This window comes from Geotrypetes seraphini, chromosome 11 (genome assembly GCF_902459505.1).
Source record: "Geotrypetes seraphini chromosome 11, aGeoSer1.1, whole genome shotgun sequence".
Classification (NCBI taxonomy): domain Eukaryota; kingdom Metazoa; phylum Chordata; class Amphibia; order Gymnophiona; family Dermophiidae; genus Geotrypetes; species Geotrypetes seraphini.
This window is the reverse complement of record NC_047094.1, coordinates 129194332-129214721: the sequence shown is the minus strand read 5'-3', so window position 1 is coordinate 129214721 and position 20390 is coordinate 129194332. Positions and strand designations below refer to the sequence as shown.

General features: G+C 41.3%; 1 protein-coding gene across 1 annotated transcript in view; it reads left to right on the top strand.

The window, feature by feature from the left end:
- The window catches only part of LOC117345873 (alpha-tectorin-like), a 99122-nt gene extending 96199 nt beyond the window's left edge, over positions 1–2923 (top strand). The window contains exon 8 of the mRNA XM_033915142.1: positions 1199–2923. Coding sequence (XP_033771033.1) covers positions 1199–1374 — 176 coding nt within the window. The 3' untranslated portion in view covers positions 1375–2923. The remainder of the gene's footprint in view (positions 1–1198) is intronic.
- The last annotated feature ends 17467 nt before the right edge of the window (positions 2924–20390 follow it).

Here is a 20390-nt window from a genome sequence, read left to right as displayed (position 1 = left end):
ACAGCCAGGGTAGGCCCATTAGGCACGCGCCTCGGGCCCGAGAAGGTCAGGGGGCCTGATGTACTGCTCCAATGACATCATGCCATCTACTGCAGCTCTTCTTCCTCCCCCCTCCCCCAAGCCAGCACCATCTCTCATTCCCCCTTCCCATCCTTTCCCTCCATCGAGACTAGCAGTTACCATCTCTGATCCAGAAGCACCCATTCCTATTTTATCCCAGGGACAGTAACACCCCTTTCTATCTCCCAACTGACCCTCCTTCCTTCTGCCCATGAGCCAGTACCATTGCTTCCATTCAGTTCTCTCACCATTTGGATCACTGCAGCTAGTGGAATCCCAGCTATTCCTAAACTCAGACTCATGACCTTTGGCTAAGCCGTATTCCGCCGAGGAAATAGGAAGCTGCATAAAGGAAGTCTTAAGTCTGCATGTAGAAATAGCTGGGCTTCTACTATCTGCAGTGATCCAGAACGGTGAGAGAACTGAATGCCACCAGTGATGCCAGATCAGGGACAGAAGGAAGGAGGGTCGGTTGGGGGATAGAAAGGGGTGTTCTATCTCAAGGGCGGAGATAGAAGAGGGATGGATGCTAGTTCTGGTGATTGGGGTGGATGAGACAGAAGGGTGCTTCTGAATTGGGAGAGATGCTGTGCTGCTGGCCCTGGGGACAGGAGAGGGAAGGATGCTGCTGGCCCTGGTATGATTATTGTATAATCTATAGCACTCTATAGCACTCAGGATTTTGTACAGTTCAATTATATCTCCCCTCAGCTGTCTCTTTTTCATGCTGAAGAGCCCTAACTTCTTTAGTCTTTCTTCATATGAGGAAAGCTGCATTATTATATTGCATGCTTGCATCTCAATTTTATGTTTCCCTTGATGACTTAACATGCATTACAGTAATACTTGTATTTTACAATATTGCTAATTAATACACTTTAAGAGATAAATATTGCACCTTAGCAACTACCTCCTAATCTAGATTTCGTATTGTTGTTGTGGAATACAACCAGAGTATTAACATGAATGAAATAGTGTACATTAATGGTCATAATACATGGATGTTAGTTAACATCTACTCTGGTGTATATTTAACATAGACATTAACACGAAGGCTCAATATCATATGCCTACAGCCAATAAACACTAGATATAGTACTGGATGAATGAAATGACCTTTTTGTGTCTTTTTCTGCAGTTAATTTTGTGACCTTTGGTACCGTTTTTTGGAAGGATGCTGCATGCACAGAGAAATGCAGATGCATGGAGAGTGGGGACTTTGTTTGTGAGGAAAATCACTGTGCTGCTGCGGAGAACTGCCAGCCCTCCTCCTGGCATTTTATCTGCCAGATCCCCGAGAACACCTGCCTGTAAATTCTCATTGCAAAGATGGGAAAGCTACATTTTGCTTAAATGTCAATTTTATGTTGTTGCTGTGGGTAAAATATGTCAACTGCCTCACTGATTTTAGAGATTGCTTTTAGTAAGAATTTTAAGTATATCCTTATTACTTCCAATGTGGCATATTATCTATTGCTGTTTGGTTATGCTCCATATTGCTGCACATTTATAAAGAATTTGTATGTGCAGACCTTGTAGTACATGCGTAAAATGTTTCCTATAAAATTACCCCACACATAAAAGTACATGTGGTGACAAGAAGACATCTGGTTTTACTTGAGGGTGTTTTGAGAGCAGGAGTTTGAAATAAGGGAGAGTTATGAACTATATAATTAGGTTCTAACCTAGTGACTCCCAAACTTGGTCCTGTAAGCATCCCAACCAGTCAGGTTTTCCGTATATCCACAATTAATATTCATAAGAGAGATTTCTGAGAAATGCCTCCACTATGTTCAGTTTTCTCTCATAATTATTCATTGTGAATATCCTGAAAATCTGACTGGCCGAAACGCTTCCAGGTCTAGGTTTGGGAACCACTGTTCTAAACTATTCACCTACAAGCCCACTTCACTCCCAGACAGGTGTAAATCTACATGGCTGCATCTTAAGGAATGATTAGGTCCTTTCATTAATAATCTTCTAAACCCTAACTCTATTCCTGAACACTCGGGTAGTTAATCCCATCTCGCGAGATCTCTTCATTTGCATAATTATGCTCCTCCTCTCTTATCTCTAGATTGCCCTCCAACTTCTAGTGTGTGACAAAGCAGACAGCCATTCCTGTAGAGGACACAGAAGAGAGAGGGGTATGGAGAAACTCTCCGAAAAACAAGTTTAATCTACTCATATCAAGAAACATTTCAACAACAATCCAACATTATATGTAAATAGAATAAACATGAAAATATTGAAAAACAAGGAGACTCAGCTTGCACTAACATTGTGGGAGCACATCAGCAAGAGACTCCCTAGAACAAAGTGCATATTTTTCAATACCATTTTTAGTAAGACTGGTCAAAGAAACAGATGTCCAACTTACCAGTACATATTGAGGCTGACAACCAGCAAATCAGTAACTCCCAGGGTGGGCTTCAAGAACAGAGTGAGGGTTTACAAGAAAGAAGATTATCTAGGTAAGAGCCTAATCTTTCCTTTTTGTACACCCTGAACACTTAGGATGTAACAGAGCAGTCCCTCAAAGCTAGGGTGGGACTGATGAGCCTGCTACTAGAATCGAAGAGACAAATGCAGAACCCTTTTTGGCCACCACATCTATTTTGTAAAACTTCGTAAAGCATTTGGGCCTCCAACCATAGGTGATGACAAAGGATACCGGTGTGGCATTGTTCGAGAAGACTCGAACTGCCTACTCTAGAAATGCAGGAGATCCAGCCAAATCACTCAAAGCTCCAAATAACCATTTTCTTTCAGAAGAGCAATGTCCCTATACCAGATGGTCCATGCAAAGTGCTTCCTAGCTGTAAGAGAGAGAGAGAGAAAGAAAGAAAGAAAGAGAAAGAGAGAGAGAAAATGAGAGAGAATTCAACCACCAGGCTAGATGGTGACAAGCTTCTGACATCCAAGGGAGCTGTTGATGTAGTGGATCCCTCTGTGGACTCCAAGGAGAGATCAGCGCTTCTTGAAGTGAGCTCTCACCCAGGGGACCATGTCTATTGTCGTGATCATCAATCCCAGAATCTGCAAATATTGCCTGGCTGGGTATTCAAAAAGGCATGACTCTGGGAGAAACACCTTGTACACACCATGGCAAAATGGACTCCCAGGTAATCTAGGTCTTGCATAGGAAGATGGCGACTCTTCTGAAAATTGACCACCTAACCTAGCTTCTGTAGCAACTGGACAACTTGATGAACTGCTTAGACTGGGCCCTGATGAATCAATCATGGACTTGGATACCAAGCCTACATAGGTGTGTTACTACAACCACCATCACTTTGGTAATGGTCTGAGGTGCTTTCGCCAGCCTGAAAGGTAAGGCTGTGAATTGGAAGTGCTGCTGCAAGACATGGAATCTCAAGTACCATGTGTGCTCTGGAAAAATGGGAACATGAAGGTAGGCCTCTGTCAAATCCAGAGATGTCAGAAATTCCCCCGGCGCAATCAATGCAATCACCGACCCCACAATTTCCATTTGGAACAGAGGAATTTTGAGGGCCAGATTGACTTCTTTGAGAGCTAGGATTGGTCTCCAGTCTTCGGAGCATCTCTTTGGCATAATGAAGTATATCAAGTATCTGCCAGAGCCCAAGTCAGACTCTAGAACAGGCTCTATGGCTGCAATTTTCAGCAATTTCTAGACTGTTGCTTTGACCTTTACTACTTTTTCTGGTTTCCCCACAAGGGATGATAAAACTCAAATTTGTACCTCTCTTGTAGAATATCCAGAACCCAGTGATGTGTGGTGATATCCGCCCATTCCTCTAGGAAAGCCAAAAGCTTCCCTCCAATGCATGGAGGTTCAATCGATAGACTGGCATAGTTGTTTCTTTGGGGTGGAAGAGCGTACTTCCAAAGACTGCAAGCTTCTAGCGCCACCAAATCTTTATTCTTAAATGGTCTTTGACCCGAGGGACACGTTTCAAGTCAAGTTTTTAAAAATTTGTTATACAGCCAAATCAAATTTTAAGGCAGTGTACATCCAAGGGTTAAAAATCATACTATTATAAAAACAAAACATTAAGTTTTTGTTGTCATAACAAACTCATAAAAGTTTGGCCATTTTAACACCACTTCTAAAAAATGCTCACTGGCTGCAAATGCCCATCGAATCACATATAAAATTGCATTACTGTAATTTAAGATCCGCCAGGCGAATCTTCCTATTTTTCTAGACAGACTTGATTCCATATCCTCCTTCCAGAACCCTTCTGTCATCTGATCAAAACCTTTTTTATCACAGGACAAACAGGCAGCCTATTCTCAACATGTGGGTGTTGTCATCTACGGAGCCTAGATGCGGACAACTTCGCAAGCTGATTTGCTTGCAGAACTTAGAAAGTTTGCGACCTCCACACCGCGCATGTGTGAGTGCCTTCCTGCCCATGCAAGGGTGAGTGTCTCCTCAGTTCTCTGTTTTCCACGGAACGAAGAGGAACCTTGGGGTGATAGTGTCCGAAATCTAAAGGTGAAAAAACAGTGTGACAAGGCGGTGGCTGCTGCCAGGAGGATGCTGGGCTGTATAAAGAGAGGCGTAGCCAGTAGAAGGAAGAAGGTGTTGATGCCCCTGTACAGGTCATTGGTAAGGCCCCACTTGGAGTATTGTGTTCAGTTTTGGAGACCATATCTGGCGAAGGACGTAAGAAGACTCAGTCCAAAGGAGGGCGACGAAAATGATAAGAGGCTTGCTCCAGAAGACGTATGAGGAGAGACAGGGGGGATATGATTCAGACGTTCAAATACTTGAAGGGTATTAACATAGAACAAAATCTTTTCCAGAGAAAGGAAAATGGTAAAACCAGAGAACATAATTTGAGGTTGAGGGGTGGTAAATTCAAGAGCAATTTTAGGAAATTTTACTTTACAGAGAGAGTAGTGGATACCTGGAATGCACTCCCGAGAGAGGTAGTGAAGAAGAAAACGGTGACGGAGTTCAAAGAAGCGTGGGATGAACACAGAGGATCTAGAATCAGAAAATAATATTAAATATTGAACTAAGGCTAGTACTGGGCAGACTTGCACGGTCTGTATATGGTCGTTTGGCGGAGGATGGGCTGGAGAGGGCTACAATGGCTGGGAGGGTGTATATGGGCTGGAGTAAGTTTTGACAGAGATTTCGGCAGTGGGAACCCAAGCACAGTACTGGGTAGAGCTTTGGATTCTTGCCCAGAAATAGCTAGGAAGAAAAAATTTAATTTGAATCAGGTTGGGCAGACTGGATGGACCGTTCGGGTCTTTATTTGCCGTCATCTGCAATGTTACTATGCTCTGCGCTAGACTGAGTTCTAAACTTCATGCCTTCTCTCACCACGGCTCATGTTTTATTTTTCAGGGTCGCTGTTTTATGCGCATTTTCATAAAAAAAAAAAAAAGAAAAAGACTTTAATTATATTTCTTTTGTCACTGCGGGGCCTGCTTTGCGGCCTCCTCTGGCGGAGCTCGATTTTGCTGAGGCCATCTTTCCGTCTATGTCCAGACTGGTCACAGGCTTCAAGAAGTGTAGCCGTTGCCAGCACGCAATCTCCCTCACTGACCTGACCATCATCTGGAGTCGTATACTCACTGTACTACCCTTCAACCTCGAGCCCACAAGCGTCATCGAGTTCAGATGGAGAAATTCTTTTGGCGGTATGAATCCCCTTGCCCCGGTCTCAACCTCGCATCTGGTCAAGCTTACGGGGGTTCCGCCTTCTGCCTCAACCTCAGCCTCGTCTTTGATCAAGCCTGCCTCGTAAATCTGCTAAGTCTTCTCATGACAAGATGCTTGCCTCGCTGCCTCCCTCAGGTCAGGTGCCAGCAGTGGTTATCAAGCTGCCTAAGAAGCATGTCTCCAAGTCGAAGAGTCGTTCTTCCTCGGAGACTGTTGCTGCGCCAACTGTACCAGATCCTCCAGTCTCGGAGTCATGGTTGGAGGCTTTGATCCAAACCATTATGGATCATCAGTTGGGCAATATCCTTGCCAAACATACTTCTGCTTCGACTCTGCTTCCTGAAGTCCAGCCTAAGCACTCAGCAGTAACACCTGGAGTCGAATCTTTGGCTGAGCCTCGAGCTGAAATCTCCTCACTCTACACAAGGAGTCGAGTCCTTGGGAGTGCCTCGAGAGGATTCTACACACTCTAAGCAAGGAGTCGATTCTTTGCAAGCGTCTCGTCTGGAGCATAAGCATGTTATTCAAGGAGCCAAGTCCTTGTCAGTGCCTCGAAATACCTTGACACCAGGCGTTCAATCCCTTTTGGTGTCTTGATCTCCAGCCTTCATTCTTCGCATAAGGCATCGCCCTTCCCGAGGCCATAGGGCAAAGACTCTTCGACTTTCTTCTCAGCGAGACCTGCCTGGTTTGAGGCACAGTTCTCCACACCAGTCAAGGCATCCATCAAGGCACAGATCCTTTTCTTGAGACATGCCTCATCTCTACACCTCAAGGCTCCGAAGTTGAGGACACCTCCATCATCTGCTTCTCCTGCAAGGGATTCTTCTCCCAGTGAGTTGTCTATACCTGCATATTCAGGTCTCAAGTGCGAGTACTCCAGGGAAGCTTTGCCCTCGTTCTCTGCTCTTTGAGGCGCTTTGAGGTCATCGTCTCCTCGAGGTCAGCCTACCTTGGAACAGATATCCTTCTCTTCTTTTCTACGTCAAATGAGTAAGGAACTCAAAATTAATTTGGACTCTGATTCCAAATACACTACTGAGTATTTAGAAGAGATGGGTATGGCTCAGCCTCCTGCCGAGTCACTTAAAATACCCATTAATAGACTTCTTTTTCAAACTTTCAAGAGGAACCTTGAAACACCTTATTCTATTCCTGCTGTACTAAACAAGTAGGAATCCTATTACAGAATGGTCCTTTGCAAGGGCTTCGAGAAGTCTCAATTATCTCATCGGTCCCTTCTTGTAGAGTCCTCTCTGAAACGGAATCACCCTTCCAAGGTTTATGCCACTGTCCCCCCTGGAAGAGAGGGCAGGACCATGGACAAGTTTGGCCGCTGTTTGTATCAGAATTCTCCGATGGTAACCAGGGTTCTGAATTACAATTTCATCTTCATTTCTTATTTCAAGCATTTGGTTGACACACTGCCTGCATATTTCAAGTATGTTCCTCAACACCATCTTACAGGTTTTCAGAATACCATTACTACTCTAAATCAACTCCACATGCATCTCCTTCAATCTTCCTATGATGCAACTGAGCTTTCCTTGAGGGTCACTGCCTTCTCAGTAGCCATGCACCAGCTTGCCTGGCTTCACATTGTTGACATGGACCCTAATCTACAGGATCGCCATGCCAACATTCTTTGTCAAGGCAATGACTTGTTTGATGACACCATCAAGGAGGCCACTAAGAAGTTGTCTGAACATGAGAAGTCATTTGCTTCCATCATTCCTCCTAAGCCTAAACCTTTCACCTCTAAGGGCTTCAGGCCTCTGCCATCTTATCAACGGCATTTCCCACAGAGGGTAGCTCTTTATACCAGAGCACCTCCTAAGAAACAACCATAGCAACAGAGGCAGCAGAAACCTCAGACTCCTGCTACTCCTAAGGCCTCTCAGCCTTTTTGACCATCTAATACAGAGCATAACCTCCATCGTTCTGCCTCTATCTTTTCCCCTTCCCACTGGAGGTCATCTCCATCATTTTTACCAACGTCATCACATCAGACCTCTGGGAAGGATACTCTTCATTTCATTCAGGTTCCTCCAGATCTGCCTCTAATCCATCCCAGACCACCCTTCTTCTTCAGGAAGCTCAAGCTCTGCTCCATTTCCGTGCCATCGAGGAAGTTCTCCCGGAACAGCAGAACAGGGGGTTTTACTCCCGTTACTTCCTAGTTCCGAAGAAGATGGACGATCTGTGACAGTTCCTCAGATTTCATAGAAATATAGAAAAATGACGGCAGAAAAGGGCTATAGCCCACCAAGTCTGCTCATACCAAACTGCCCCCCTGACTTTACTCCCCTAGAGATCCCACATGAATATCCCATTTTCTCTTAAAATCTGATACGCTGCTGGCCTCAATCACCTGCAGTGAGAGTTCGTTCCAATGATCCACCACTCTTTTGGTGAAGAAGTATTTTCTGTAGTCGCTATGAAACTTCCCTCTCCTGATTTTCAGCGGATGCCCTCTGGTAGTTGAGGGTCCTATGAGACAGACTCGGTACAGCCCGTGATGTGCTTAAATGTTTCAATCATGTCTCCCCTCTCTCTTCGTTCCTCACGTGAGTACAGCTCCAATTTATTCAGCCTTTCGGGTGGGAAATCTGCATTTTCAGTACAGATTTTCAGTACCTGTCGGCCTGGCTTCATCTCCAAGAATGTTCACCAAGTGCCTAGTTGTAGTAGCAGCAGCTCTGCAGAACCATGGGCTCCAGGTGTTCCCATACCTGGATGACTGGCTCATCAAGGATTCATCATCTCAAGGGGTTATTGTAGTGACAATACAGACTACGTGGTTCCTACAAAGTTTGGGGTTCGAAATCAACTTTCCCAAATCCCAGCTACAGCTCTCTAAGACTTTACAGTTCATCGAAGCTGTCCTGGACACTGTCCGACTCAGAGCATTTTTTCCTCAATGTCAGGATGCTCTCATTCATCTCTGCCACAAAGTGTCTTCCTTGGCTACAATTTCAGCAAGACACATATGGTTCTCCTAGGTCACATGGCCTCAACAGTTCACGTGACTCCTTTTGCCAGACTTCACCTCAGAATTCCTCAGTGGACCCTGACATCTCAGTGGGAGCAGGCTTATGACCCATTCTCTCAACATATCACAGTAACTCTTTCATTGAGTCTCTCCACTGGTGGATGCTCTCTTTCTGAAATGCGCCATAGGTCAACCTAGCTCCATTGATGTAATTACCTAACCAAGACTGCTGTTTACTTGCTTGAAACATAAAAGTCCTTTTTGGATAGGGCTTAGCCTATCACGCATCACGCTTGTGTGATGACGTCAAGACGCCCGGTTCGTAAGCTGTTTTATTCGAACCGGGCGCGTCTCGCAGTCCCAACACTATTTCGAGAGAAGCCAGCTGCAAGTTTGTTTGGCGTTGAAGGAAGCAGGAGCTTTTTTTGGACATTGGATCTTTCCCCTGATGTAGCCTTTTAGGCGAAACAGAAGGACTTTTCTGTCGGGACGGGACAAAAGACTGAGAATCGTTTGGGACACTCCGGTTTTTTTCAGATGAGTGGTTATTTGTTCTCATTCTTGTGCTCCAATTCTCCATGCCTCAACAAATTGCATACACCTGTTTAGCTGAGCTGTAGCCCTCGTGCTGTTAATGATTAGTTTGGGGTCTGGTTCATGCCATGAATAGGTCTTTATATATCACCCTGAAACACTTTTGAAAATATTCTTTGAAAACTCTTAAAAAATTATTGAGTGTGTATGAAGAAGTATTGATTTAAATGTACACGGAGTTTTTTTATAAACCAGTGATGATGTGAATAGACTCGGGTACTTGTGTAGTCCCGGCCTCTCACACTTGAGGTTTATTTTTCTCCGTTGTCTTATAATTTCATATATTGATGGTGTGATGTTAATGAATGTTTGGTGTTAACGTGGTATGAATGGTCCTAGGCTATCATAGCAGTATCCTCAATACGTTTTTTATATTTAGTCTGACTTACACGATTGAATTTCCACATATATCAAGCAAGTAAATAGCAGTCCTGGTTAGGTAATTACATCAATGGAGCTAGGTTGACCTATGGTGCATTTCTGAAAGAAATTAAGACTGTATTGTCTGATAAATTCATTTCCTAAATAGTAGTCATACTAATTACAATAATTTTACTCTGACTATTCCTAAGAAATATGTTGTACTTTTGCTATTTGTATTTTGCTGATTGTCCAGTTCTCTTCAGTGTAAACCGCCTAAAAATCGTCTGATTGTGGCGGTATAGAAGAATAAAGTTATGTTATGTTCCAATCTCTCCAAAAGTTTACTGTTTCAAACGCCCCCTCATCAGAAGGTCCTCATGACAGATTCCTTGACCTACGCTTGGGGGGGCTCATCTCGACGATCTCCGTACAGGGATTCAATGAGTGTCAAAGTGTTTGCCGCACAGCAGCTACTAACATGCCTTCGTAAAAGGGGAGGGGGGTTAATTTACTGTGTTTCAGACTCCCTCTCTTTTATTGTCTCCATCTGACAGTAATACACATTTAACACAGAAAGACAAGATTAGCTGAAGGTATCCCAGATGAATACTTGTCTAATCTACTTGTACTTTTAGAAACATCCAGTAACCAGTGATTTTACTGATTTAGGAACTTTATTTGGCAGTATGTTATTATTCATAAATCATGAAAAGCTTACTAATTATTGTTCTGCTCCAGTACAGAGAGAAAATATTAACATAAATATCATAACTCTTTTTTGTATATCTGAAGGTTCTATCAAATCTTCTCTTAATTTCTGCTTATCCATGCTCAGAATTGGACAAAATATTCTCAATAAAGGCCTCATCAATACTGAGCCGAGTTGCAGAATTATTTTGGGTTTGCTATAAATGATATACACGCTAATGCATTCAAAATAGCATTAGGTTGTTTTTTTTTTCTAATAGAACTGCATGTTTTCATTTTGTAGTTGACTGACCTCCAAAAAAGCTGTCTAACCAGTAATTTTCTATTTGTATATATAGATTATATTTTAACTTACTTTTAATTCTGATTTTGCTTTAAAAAAGCAGAAAAGTAAGACTACATGTCCATGTATACGTTGGGATAAAAATCAAACATGAAGATGTTTATAAAATAGCCTCTTAAGCTCCTAATTTTGGCTGAAAATAGGAGACAAATATAGGCACATAGGGGCAAATTCTATAAATGGTGTCCCAACTGTAGGTACCCTACCACTGTCTAACCAGCCAATCAGGACGCACATTTAAAACAACAAAAAAAAACCACACCCCAAGGCAAGCTGCCTACATTGTAGGTGTCTTTGTGAGCCTAGGGAGGTGCATGGGTGTTTTTCTAGCCATAACATCCAAGTGCTGATTTTCAAAATCATCTTTCTAGACATTTTGCTAATTTTTTTTCCTGCTGAGCATCCAAAGTTCAAGGGGGCATGTTGGAGGCATGTTATGGGTGGGCTTTGGGCGTGCTTAGCACTTGGACATTTTGCGGTGATAATCAAACATTTCCCAAGATGTCCAGGATGCCATTTAGATATCCAGAGCTAGACCTGTTTTAGAAGCATATAAGTAAAATTAACTCGGATATGTGAAAATTCAATAATACTCAAATCTACACTTTCACAGTAGCAAAAAATGAATAAATCATGTGTCAGTGGACAGTGCTGCCTCAGTTCAAGTGAGGAGAAGTTTTAAAAAATGGAGGAAAAAGCCTCAGACTGGAGCCCTCCCACCACCACAATGGTGGTCCAAGGTGGTTAGACAATAACCTCACTGGCAAAAAACCTCCATTTGCATTCCCCATACATAAAAACTTTAGGCAGGGCTGTTTGTGCATACAAAGAAGATAGTAGAGATTGTCAACTTATCTTCGAATGATCGGTACACCGACGGTGGCCAGCATTTCACAAATCTCAGGGTGTAAAACGATCCGATCAAACTTTAAGTGGGACGCCGAAATGCATCTCCTAGTCAAAAGCCCCAATTTCTTCCATTCATTTTTCATATGCACACAATATTTTATAAATTCATAATGGTAACCATAAAATGTTTTGACTAGGAGATGCGTTTTAAACCCACAAACTACTCATGAGAAAGGACACCAACTGGACATTGCAGCCTTCATGACCCATCAAACATTTACTTCAGAAATTCAAACGTCTAATGGAACCTGGTCCCCATCCCTCTGGTCAGACCACTACACTTACACCTTCAACATCATCTGGACCAAAAACAAATCCAAACCAATATCCAAAATAGTAACCTACACATCACGCAAACGCATCGAGCCCGCCATTTTCTGGTCAAAAGTAGACGAAACAATCCAAGAAGATAACCCCAAAGACTTCATTTCACACTGGGGCTATTTGAGCAACAACATCCTTGATGAACAAGCCCCACTTCGAACCAAAACCAGAACATGCAGACGATCAGACCAATGGTTCGACGAAGAATTACTCCTACTCAAGAGATAATGTAGACGTCTGGAAAGAAAATGGAGAAAAACCAACCAAGATCACACGAAAACCGCCTGGAAAAAAATTAACAAACAATATAAACTTCTATTAAAAGAAAAGAGAAAAAAACATTACACCAACCTAATAGGCATGGAAACCCAAGACACCAAAAAACTATTCCAAATATTAAAAGATCTAACTAACACCATACCCTATTTGACCACTAACAATAACTCCTCCCCTTCAGCCTCCCTCCTAGCTGAACACTTCAAGAATAAAATTACAAACACCAGAGCTACTCTCATTAGTAACCCAACCCACCTACTCGAAGTCACAATACTCCCCACAGAAAATGAATCTTGTGCTGCAGACAGATCTTGGTCCCAATTCCCTAAGATACATTGGACCGAATTCAACAAACTCTACAATAAGTACAGCCACGCATCAAGTGAACTCAACCACTGCCCGCCATATCTCCTGTCATCAGCGAGCACTAAGTTCCGTACCTTACTCCTACACTGGATACAAACCATGCTCACAGATGGCATTTTCCCTAATGACCTCAGCGAAATCATCATCACCCCAATCTTAAAAGACCCAAAAGGACCAACAGACCTCTCATCCAACTACAGACCAATAGCCTCAATACCTCTATATATCAAACTAACAGAAGGATTAGTAGCCAAATTCCTCACCAACTATCTCGAGGACCATAACTTACTCCATCCCACGCAATCCGGCTTCAGAACTAACTTCAGCACAGAGACACTACTAGGCTCCCTTATCGACACAGCAAGACAACACCTCAGCATTGGAAAAAAAATGCTGCTCATACAGTTGGACCTGACGGCAGCATTTGACCTGGTAGACCATAACATCCTACTGCAAATCTTGGACTCAATAGGCATCTCAGATAAAGTATACTCATGGTTTGAAGGTTTCTTAAAATCCAGAACATACAAAGTAAAATCAGACAAAGAAAAATCCAAACCTTGGTCCAACCCCTGCGGGTTCCACAAGGGTCCCCACTGTCCCCTACTCTCTTCAACCTATATACGGCCTCTCTTGGCGTTTACCTGAACAAACAAGGCCTATCCTCTTATAGCTATGCTGATGACATCACCATCCTCATTCCTTTCGACCAACCAATGCTCTTAATGTCAGACACACTACACAGAACTCTAGCTACAGTTACGACTTGGATGGAAGACCACAAACTGAAACTCAACGCAGACAAAACTAAATTCATCCTCCTAGAAAATAACAAAATCCCAACCATAACCAACTTAGAAATCAACTCTATCAACTACCCTTTGCAAATCACCCTAAAACTTCTAGGTATGACTATTGACAGAGACTGCTCCATGCACCACAAATTAACAAAACAATACAGAAATCTTTCGCAGTTATGAGAAACCTTAAAGTCCGAAAATTCTTCAAAAAAACACAATTTCATCTCCTAGTACAATCTCTAATCCTAAGTATCCTAGACTATTGCAACATCCTCTACCTCCCCTGCCCTGCAATAATGATTAAACAACTACAGACAATTCAGAATATAGCTCTGAGACTCGTCTATTCATTGAAAAAACATGATCACATTACTGAGGCATTCATCAATTCTCACTAGCTTCCAATCCAGGAAAGAATACAATTTAAATTCTACTGTATACTATTTAAAACTATAAATGGAGACAGCCCAACCTACCTAAACGACCGCCTCATCCAAACCACCTCTACCAGGCATAGAAAAACACCCCCCCCCATTCACTTACCCCCCAATCAAAGAAGTAAAACGGAAAAAACTATACAACGGACTACTGGCCACTCAGGCAGCGAAGATAGACAACCAAGTCTCCAACCTATTGACAACAACCCCAGACTACAAGATGTTCAGAAAGGAAATAAAAACTATACTCTTCAAGAAATCCCTTAATAAAGCTTAATACCATGATAAAGCATAACCCCCCTCTTACCATCCCCTCCCTAACCCCAGATCCTACTTTTCCCTCTCTTGGAAACCTTCTCTGATCTAAAGTTGTAACCCTTCTTCCATAACTCTTTTTGTAATCCACTTTGAACCGAAAGGTAATGGCGGAATAGAAATCTGTAATGTAATGTAATGTAAACGAGTCACTAGATGTATGTACAAGTTCATCGAGATATCCTGTTGTCTTCATCCAGCTCTGGTTTAAAAACACATTTGAGTTTTTAGTATCTCTGTGTGTGTATTTATTTGATTTTATTTCTGTTAGATTCTTGATGTATGCATAATGTGACCATTTATTTTTTCATCAAAATGGAACATCTATTAATTTTCAGTCCTGCCCTAGCCCCACCCCCAATCCCACCTTAGCCCAGCCTCAGCCCCAATTTCTTCCATTCATTTTTCATATGCACACAATATTTTATAAATTCATAATAGTAACCATAAAATGTTTAAAAAACACAAAGCACACTGTACGCAGAGAAAATATTAATCATCATTTACGAGTTTTGGGGTTTTTTCAAAGATGTCAAGGCAGATGACTTTAAAATATGCAATGTCACCTCAGTAACTATAGAAAAATAGACAAATATAGTGCACAATATAGACAGCAGATATAAATTCTCAAAACTGACACATTTTGATCACTAAATTGAAAATAAAATCAGTTTTCCTACCTGTTGTTTGGTGATTTCATGAGTCTCTGGTTGCACTTCCTTCTGACTGTGCATCCAATATTTCTCTTTCTTTCTTTATTTTGCATCCAACATTTCTTTCACAATCCAGCCTCATCCCCTTTGGGTCCAGGTCTCTCTCTTTTCCCTTTCTCTCCCCAGATCCAGTGTCAATTCTCCTTTGTACCTTTGTTCCAGGTCTCCCTCTCTCTCTCCCCCTCCTCTGTTATGATCTTGCATCCCTCTGTTCTTCCTCAGGATCTCCCCCCCCCCTCTGTCTGAACCTCCCATAGTCCTGCATCTGCCTCCTGTCTTCCCTTTGGTCCAGGCCTTTCTTTTCTTCTTTTTATTTATTTATTTATTTATTTTGGGGGGGGGGGTCAGTCATGTAACTACAAGACTTAACTGGCTTCAGAATTTACATATTCCTTGACTTACTGGTAGCTGATTTTGGAAACAAAACTTATTTTAATTTGGCTGTAGGCAAAGGACAAACACACTTTTGATCCCAACAATTAATTACATGTATCCTTTGTCTATACAAAACTATAGTTCATATTTTGCCAAAAGCAAGTTTTGGAATTAAGCCCTTTAATTGCTAGGAGATGAGATGAGTGGTTGTGGATGGAAAATATATATTTGGATGTTAAACATAAAGTTGGAAGCTGAGGGACTGTAGAGGGGACTGGGCTCAATGGGCTGTTGTAGCCTCCCCTTACCTCGCTGCTGCTGTCATCTGGCCTGAAGATTAAATTTCAGTGGAGCTGGAGAAAGGTGAGGGACAGGGAAGAATACCCTGGACAAGGGAGAAAGCCATCTGGATAGTCCTCTAAAATGAAGACATATCTGGGTAAATTTGGCATCTGGTAACCTTAAACTTTTTGAAAGAGAAAAACTCAACACCTGCTACCATCCCTGGCCTGCCATGTCCTGCCAGGACTTTTTTTTTCTAGTCTTTCTTCTGGTTACAACCCCCCCTCCCCTTTCTCTGCCTCTTTCTTTCCTTCCTTCCTCCCTCCCTCCTTCCTATGTCTCCCTTACTGCCTTCTAGCTTTTGTCCCACCCCCTCCCCCCGAAGCCATCCAATTAGCCTACCTCCCTCCCTGCCGTGCTGAAACCAGCCAGCCTGTCTGTCTGCCTCTCTCCCTCCAAAGCCTGGTGTACCACAGATTCTTGTGCTCCCCCAACCCGGTCTGCTACCGCCCGCTGCTGCTTCCTGCCCCCCGCTGCCACAACAACCACAGGAAAGGCATGTCCAGGCACCGGCCTAGAAGCCTTCTCCCCGACGTCAATTCTGACATCGATTGGCTGGCTCGGAACTTCCTCTCCGAAGTCAGAATTGACATCGGGAGGCTTCTGGGCCGGTGCCTGGACATGCCTTTCCTGCAATTGTTATGGCGGCAGGCGGGGAAGCAGGGGGAGAGCCCATTCTCTGCGATCGCCTGTCCCATTGTCCCCACACAGCTTCAGGAAGCAGTCTCTGAAAATGTGACATTTCGGCATCCCGAAGCTGTGCGTGGGGACAATGGGACAGGGGATCAGAAAAAGGGACGGTCCTGTTCAAAACGGGACGTGTGGTCACATTAAGTATGCATAAATTATTTTGATATTCTGTGGTCATTTTGGTTTTAGCTTAATTTATCCGATTTTGGTTTTAAAAGTACAATTGTGTTTTTAGTATGTTTATTTATGTGCATCTATTTGATTTTATATTTATGATCTATTAGACTCTTGACAAAGGCAGAATTGCTGAATCACTGTCATTGTTGAGTCTACCCGTACACATTGTGCTGTTAATCAATGTAGTGCTTTTTGGACAGTCCACCGCTGAGTGATTAACATCTTTTAATTAACATTCTATTTGAGATAGACTACCTCAAAAGATCTTCCTCCACCCAACTATAACGTGACCATTTATTTTTTTAATCAAAACGGGACATCTATTAATTGTTAGTCCCGCCCCCAATTTCTTCCATTCATTTTTCATGTACACATATCAACATAATGGTAACCATCGAATTAAAAAAAAACAACAACAAAGCACACTATACGCAGAGAAAATATTAATTATCATTTATATTTGGGGTGTTTTCAAAGATGTCAAGGCAGATGACTTTAAAATATGCAATGTCACCTCGGTAACTATAGAAAAATAGACAAATATAGTGCAAAATAGATACAAATATAGTGCAAAGCAGATATAAATTCTCAAAACTGACACATTTTGATCACTAAATTGAAAATAAAATCATTTTTTCTACCTTTGCTGTCTGGTGATTTTATGAGTCTCTGGTTGCATTTTCTTCTGACTTTGCATCCTTTCTTTCATTTCTTTCTGTACTCAGGCCCAACAATTGTCCCTTTCAATATGTCTACCTCTGATGTCCTATCTACACTCACCTGTGTATCCTTGAATGTAAATGGTTTATGACATCCAATCAAAAGGAAAAAAAATCTTCACTCATCTTAAAAAACTTAAACCATCAATTTTTATTTATTTATTTATTTTTACAAGAGACTCATATTTCCAATGAGTTTTTTAAAAAAATTTATTTATCAAGTTTCCATCATTATCATTTTTACACTTTTTGAGCTTCAAAGATTGGCTAAATTATGTTGCTGAATCTCCAGAAACTGGTAGAAAACATGGTATTGCAATCTTATCTCACAAAAATGTCTCTCTCCAACTTCTAGAATCTAAACACCATTTGGATGGTAGATGGCTAATAGTTAAAGCACAAATCTTTTCACAAGAAGTTCTTCTTGGCAATGTGTATGCTCCAAACATTGACTCCCCCGAGTTCTTTACGCATCTTTTCCAGTCTATTTCAGACTTTAACCCTCTCCCTATCATAATGGCCGGCAACTTTAATTTACCTCTGGATATATGGTTAGATAGACACTCTCTCTCCTCTATCGCTCCAACTAAAGCTACCTCTACTCTACATTCCCTTATTAAACATTAAAATCTGACTGAACCATGGAGGTTGCAACACCCAGATGTAAGATTATACGTACTTTTCCTCGCCACATCACAGCTATTCAAGAATTGATTATTTTCTTATCTATTACTTACTGGTTCCTCATCTAACAACCACTGATATTAACGCTATAGTCATCTCAGATCATGCCCCGATATCTATTATGTTGCAATGGTCTTCCATTCGTCTGACCAAATCTTCTATTTGGAGACTATCTAATTCCTTGTTAATGGATGACACTACTGAACAAAGATTAGCTAAATTTATGGATGAATTCTTTTTATTTAACTTGACTGAATCAATGGACGCACTAACTTTGTGGGAAGCTTTTAAAGTCTCCCTTAGAGGCGAACTAATCTCTATTCAAGCCTACCAAACAAAACAAAATAGACGGGAACTTTTTAATATTTAATCTCAAATTAAAAACCAAGAACAAATGTTCTTTGCCTCTAATGATAAAAACCTATTACCTGAAATATACAAACTGAAAAACACATATAATATACTAGTTAGCCTTGCTGCACAAGATATTTTCCTTACCTCTATTAAATACTATGTAGAAATGAATAAGAGCAGTAAAATGCTAGCTAACTACCTTAAAAGAAAACAGGTTAAAATACAGATCCCAGTCATAAAAAATTCTAATGGACAACTTCTCTCTTCACATTCCGCTATTTTCACAGCCTTTCATTCCTTTTACTCTCAGCTCTATTTCTCTGATACATCTGATCAATCACAATATTAATCAATTTTTGGCCTCTCTAAACTCTACTAGTCTTACCACATCTGATTTACAAAAATCATTTGTCCTCTGGGAAATCACCTGGCTTAGATGGGCTTACGGTGGAATTCTACAAAACCTTCCAGCAAAAACTGTACCCTATACTCACATCCCTATTTAACTCTTTCAATCCTCAGAGGATTTCCAACAGTCACTTCCTTGATGCTATAATCACGATTATTCCCAAACCCAATAAAAATCCCCAATTATAGACCTATATCACTCTTAAATGTTGATTACAAAATTTATGCTACAGTCCTTTCTCATAGACTTCAACATCATATTAGCAAAATTACTTCCTCCCACCAGGTCGGTTTTATGCCAGGCAGACTCATAACAGATAACTCTCGTCTTTTTCCATTTAAGTTCCATTGCCAACTCTTTTCAAGAACCATGTATAACTCTTTCTTTAGACATTGAAAAAGCATTTCATAGGGTGGAATGGTCTCACCTATTTCAAACAATGCAATGGTTTGGTCCTAGGGCCTCTGTTATTACAAATAACATCCTGTCACTCTCTTTCACTCTGCAACGGGGTACCCATCAAGGATGTCCCCTCTCTCCATATCTTTTCAATTTAGCCCTTGAACCACTTCTTTTAGCCATCAATTCCCATGAGGACATTTCAGGCATCCCACATAATAAAACCGTATATAAACTCTCAGCATATGCCGATAATGTCCTACTATATCTCACCAAACCAGATAAATCCCTTCCTGCTCTCTTTAATCTAATTCAGTCCTTCTCTTCATTTTCTGGTTACAAAATAAACAAACAGAAAACAGAAGTACTGCCTCTTAATATGTGTTCTCGTCCTGAATTGATCCAGACATTTAACCTCCTTTGGTCCCCGTCACATATAAAATACTTGGGAATCAATCTCTATACATCCCTACCTGTTACTATCAAACATAATGGTGACAATCTCATTACTATCCTCAAATCATTAATACAATCTTAACACCCCCTTCATCTTTCCTGGTGGGGTAGAATAGAGACTATTAAGATGGTAGTGGCGCCTAAAATTAATTTCGTACTCAGCATGATTCCTTACATATTTTCGCCTCACTTCTACAAAATGGTCGATAAATACATAAGTGCTTTTTTATGGAATAATAAACCATCTAAGATAGCTCTTAAAAAACTTTAAAGTTCCAAAAACCAGAGCAAGGATTTTTCTTCCAGATTTCCTAACTTATCATAAAGCTTATATTCTACAACATACTAGCCGCTGGTTCTCTCCTTCATATGTCTATCTTCCTCTATGGCTTCGACTAGAATATGCTCTTTTTCCAGCCTATCTATCATTAGCCTCCTTATTAACTTCTGATGCCTTACTTTCTTCTACAAACCCCATCATTTCTCAATCTGCTACCTGTCTCATTGAATTTGACGAATTGTTAGATATACCCATTAGAAACTCAACATATATTTCCCTCTGGTATAACTCATCTTTTCTTATAAATAAGAAGCCAGTATTTTGGCCTCAATGGGGCAGACTTGGAATATAATACTTAACAGATGTCTGTACCCCCTCTTTACAACTTTTGACATTTTCTGAATTACAAGATAAATTTGCCCTTCCGGTCTCAACGTTTTATCAATGATAAAAAAAAACTAAAATCTTACAAATGAGAGCTATGGGAACCCTTACTATGCTCACACTATTCCCCAAATTCTTGAACACAGGTCATGTCGCTTCTCATCTTTATAAAATACTACTGAATTCCCAATCTGATGTTCATATCCCCCTACAAAAATCCTGGGAACTAGACTTAAATTGCCAACTACATGAT